Raw genomic sequence first — 3962 nt, forward strand, 5'->3', positions numbered from 1 at the left:
TATTATTATTATTATTATTATTATTATTATTATTAACTAATAGGTACCTACTAGCATACTACCCAGTCACCTACTAACGTTTGATTAAGTTAATTTATTGCAACATACATTTCAATGGCACATATGTATAAAGTTAAATTGTATCAAATATAAAATAAATAAATTAATTGTACAATACGAGTATCCATCAGTGGCGTGTGTTCTCCAGGGAAGCTAATATAATCCAGACGATTTGTTAATAATCAGTACCCATTGCCATCTCACTTAAGTTCCGGAAATTTATATTTCCAATAGAATGTCAATTTATTATTTACTCTTCAGATGGGCAGTAGCGAATTCCGTGATGAACTTTGTTTTTGTATCACATTGTTGCGGAGGAATTCCAGAAAACTTGCCTGTGGCGCTGTAATGTATTTTGCTCTTTGTAGTGTTCAGATAAAATTAGATAATTATGATAAACTTCAGGTTGCGGTTAAATGGTTATAAACCGGGTTCGGCTTGCTAGGACTGTAAAAAAAAAAAAACAGGTCCAGATAGGTATTACTCATAACTCATAACAATTCCAGTTTTGGTCAAACTAGTTCATCTACTAGTCTGAGTCTGTAGTAGTAGAGTCTACAGTCGTTCAGGCCATCCAGTTGCCGAGGAAGACATCTGCAAGACAGCCATCACCACACCCTTTGGCTTGTTCGAATTCCCATACAAGTCCTTAATTGGTATGTTACAGTCCTTACATATTTTAAGTGTTTTATCTGAAAGTGTTTTGTTTAGGATAACTATGTATGTCGTCACATACCTAGCATACCTACCTCGTACTTATTAGCGAAAAAATTAAATTGTAAACAATAATATGTAGTTTAAACAAATTTTTGTTTACATTTTCTAGTTTATCATTATGTCTTCCGCTCAGTAGTAATTTTGCTAATTTGCTGTGCACCTATAGATATCCCGTAGGTGTATGTAGGTGAAATACTAAAATGGCCACTAACAAGCCTGGTCCGTCCCTCCGGGAATTTTTTAGCCCGTAGTTTACTCGATCGTGGTTAGAGAAAATTAGTACCTATGTTGTATGTACCTACCTATTTTGTTTAATATTCAGTTTATTATTATTACCTATTACTCGCAGTGCGTGCTTAGCAGGTTTTGTATACGGTCGCGCTGCGCGCTCCCGGAGCTTCGCGGTAGTTCATCCGGTCGCGCTTCGCGCTCCCTTATTTATGGTCGCGCTGCGCGCTCCCGGGGGTTCGCGGGTTTGAGCATAGGGTCGCGCTGCGCGCCCCCGGGGCATCGCGGTTGTGCATGCGGTCGCGCTTAATACTATTGTAATTTAATAAAGGAAGGACGGACTAAAAATCACTGTAGCATGACCATCGCGTGGTAGATCGCATTTCTAATTTCTAGATTCTTCAGATTTCAATTACATATGCCTTTAGATAGGTATATTTAGCTGATTTTCTTGGTAGTCCCCTGATTCTGCCCATCCAAGTTCTGGGCCTTCTAGTCAACCTCTTTTTCAGCCTGCTCCGGGCTTTGTGTCAACTTTTCACCCCTCCTGAACAGAAGGATATTGCTGGCCAAGTTGTATTGGTGAGTGTACTTTTCACCTCGTTAGGCCGGCCTATTTAGCTTGGTAGGTAGAGCGTCTGGCTTGTAAGCGCTAGGCCGCGGGTTCGATTCCCGTCCAGGCCGGATTTTATCCTAAACAGATAGGATTCGTTCTCGGAACGGTTAGCTTTCTCATATCCTGTCTTCCTGCGATCTTCAATTTCGGAACGATAAGACCTTAGTAGTTAATGTAACCCTGAACAGAAGGACATTGCTGGCCAAGTTGTATTGGTGAGTGTACTTTTCACCTCGTTAGGCCGGCCTATTTAGCTTGGTAGGTAGAGTGGTAGAGCGTCTGGCTTGTAAGCGCTAGGCCGCGGGTTCGATTCCCATCCAGGCCGGATTTTATCCTAAACAGATAGGATTCGTTCTCGGAACGGTTAGCTTCCTCATATCCTGTCTTCCTGCGATCTTCAATTTCGGAACGATAAGAGCTTAGTAGTTAATGTAACATCTTGGAAAAAAAAACACCTCAATAATGTAACTCTAATGTCAGTCACTCACTCTCAGACCATGTGACAGACTGTCGCGCGTCGGAGCGTGTGTGGTGGAAAAATTTCTCCCTGGACAAATTTTATCCTAAACCGACAAGATTCATTCCCGGTTCCGCGAATGGCTGTCTTTTTCCAATCCTGTCCCCTCTTTGGACTCTTTGATTTCGGGATGGTCAGTTTCTCAGTTTATTAGAAACACCTTCATTCTTTCTCCTTCAGATCTCGGGCACTGGTCGCGGTATTGGCCGTGAAATGGCGCTAGAGTTTGCGCGACAGGGATGCCAAGTGGCATGCGCTGAAATTCAGAAAGATCTGAGCTACGGTTGGCGGTATTTTGACCGCTTTTTGGCGGTTTTCGACCGTTTTTTGGCGGTTTTCAGCTATACCGACTAAACGGTGTAAAGTTAGGGTATAAGAACAAGAACACCCAAATTAAGCATCATTCCATAGGATAAGGAAAGTCGGAAAAAAAAACACCTCAATAATGTAACTCTAATGTCAGTCACTCACTCTCAGACCATGTGACAGACTGTCGCGCGTCGGAGCGTGTGGTGGAAAAATTTCTCCCTGGACAAATTTTATCCTAAACCGACAAGGTTCATTCCCGATTCCCCGAATGGCTGGCTTTTTCCAATCTTGTCATCAAGGTGCATTTCACAACTTTCCCATTTACACTTTTGCAAAATTCCCTCCTTTCAATAACTTTGGAAATCGATTCCGCCGACAAGCGACAAGCTTTCTTAGTGGAAAATAATTAATTATGTATGCAATTGGGGCCCATACATTATCAGCCTCCCTCTGCTTTCTTGAATTTTCTTTACAGTTTGAGCCAGTGACGTGTGGTGAGATTTTCAAAAGGGGAAGCTATATAGTAAATAAACCCACAATTATACAGTATACCTATACACATACAGTATGCCGATCTGCTGGTGGTCTTAGAACTTAGAATCCAGGTTGAATAACCACAGAAAGGTCTGCCACTTAGTTTAGGGAGCGGTCCTCCCCAAGGTTCTTTGAAAGTTTCGCCGCTGAGTTTGACTCTTTCCTTTCTCAATAAACTGGAAATTGGTGCTTTCCCATTTTCTATGAAGGGTCCGCGACTGAGCTTGACTCTTTCTTCCCTCTATAAACTCCCGTTTGACTGCTATTGACACTTATTTCTTTTTGGTCGCGCGACGCGCTTCGCTTTAATGAGAAATCGAATAAATCATGTCGTCGATTGCCACAACTGCGAAATTAATTTGAGAGGGGGAAATGGAAGAGAAGAAAGAAGGGGAGAGAGGAGAATAAAGAGAATGAGGAGGAGGATGAGGAGGACGAGGAGGAGGAGGAGGAGGAGGAGGAGGAGGATGTAGGTATGGAATAAGAGTTAGTAGGAGATCAAAGAAAAAGAGGAGGAGCAGGAGAAGAAATTCAAAGATTTTTTTTGACCAATTGATTCCAATGTCATGGAAGAAATTTCATTTCCAATCAAAACATTCCAAACTACAAATTCCAATCAAAAGGTTGAAAGATTCCAAAGTCACGCGGAGGAGGAGGAGGAGGAGGAGGAAGACGGGAGGGTGAAAGAAGAGTGGAAAATCTCAGCCAAGACGACAATCCCAACCTCTCCACTTCTTACCCCCTCCACTTTCTCCACTTCCTGCAACCTTCTCCACTTTCTCCTTCACCCTCAGTCCCTTCCACACCTCCTCTTACCCTCTCCTACCCCCTCCATCCCCCCACCTCCACACTCTTCCACTTCCTCCTAACCTCCTCCAGTCCCCAACAATAGCCGTCTGAGCCATCACCCTTCACACCCTCCGGAACAGTAATAAATTACCGTCTCTCTCTCTCTCTCTCTCTCTCTCTCTCTCTCTCCCC

At 42.9% G+C, this 3962-nt stretch overlaps 1 protein-coding gene across 1 annotated transcript in view; it reads left to right on the forward strand.

Annotated features, from left to right (window-relative positions):
* The window catches only part of LOC103504833 (short-chain dehydrogenase/reductase family 16C member 6-like), a 25153-nt gene that overhangs the window by 17879 nt on the left and 3312 nt on the right, over nucleotides 1–3962 (forward strand). Inside the window, exon 3 of the mRNA XM_026820274.1 lies at nucleotides 2319–2428. Within this exon, the coding sequence (XP_026676075.1) occupies nucleotides 2319–2428 (110 nt within the window). The remainder of the gene's footprint in view (nucleotides 1–2318; nucleotides 2429–3962) is intronic.

This window comes from Diaphorina citri, unplaced genomic scaffold (genome assembly GCF_000475195.1).
Source record: "Diaphorina citri unplaced genomic scaffold, Diaci psyllid genome assembly version 1.1 scaffold135, whole genome shotgun sequence".
Classification (NCBI taxonomy): Eukaryota; Metazoa; Arthropoda; class Insecta; order Hemiptera; family Psyllidae; genus Diaphorina; species Diaphorina citri.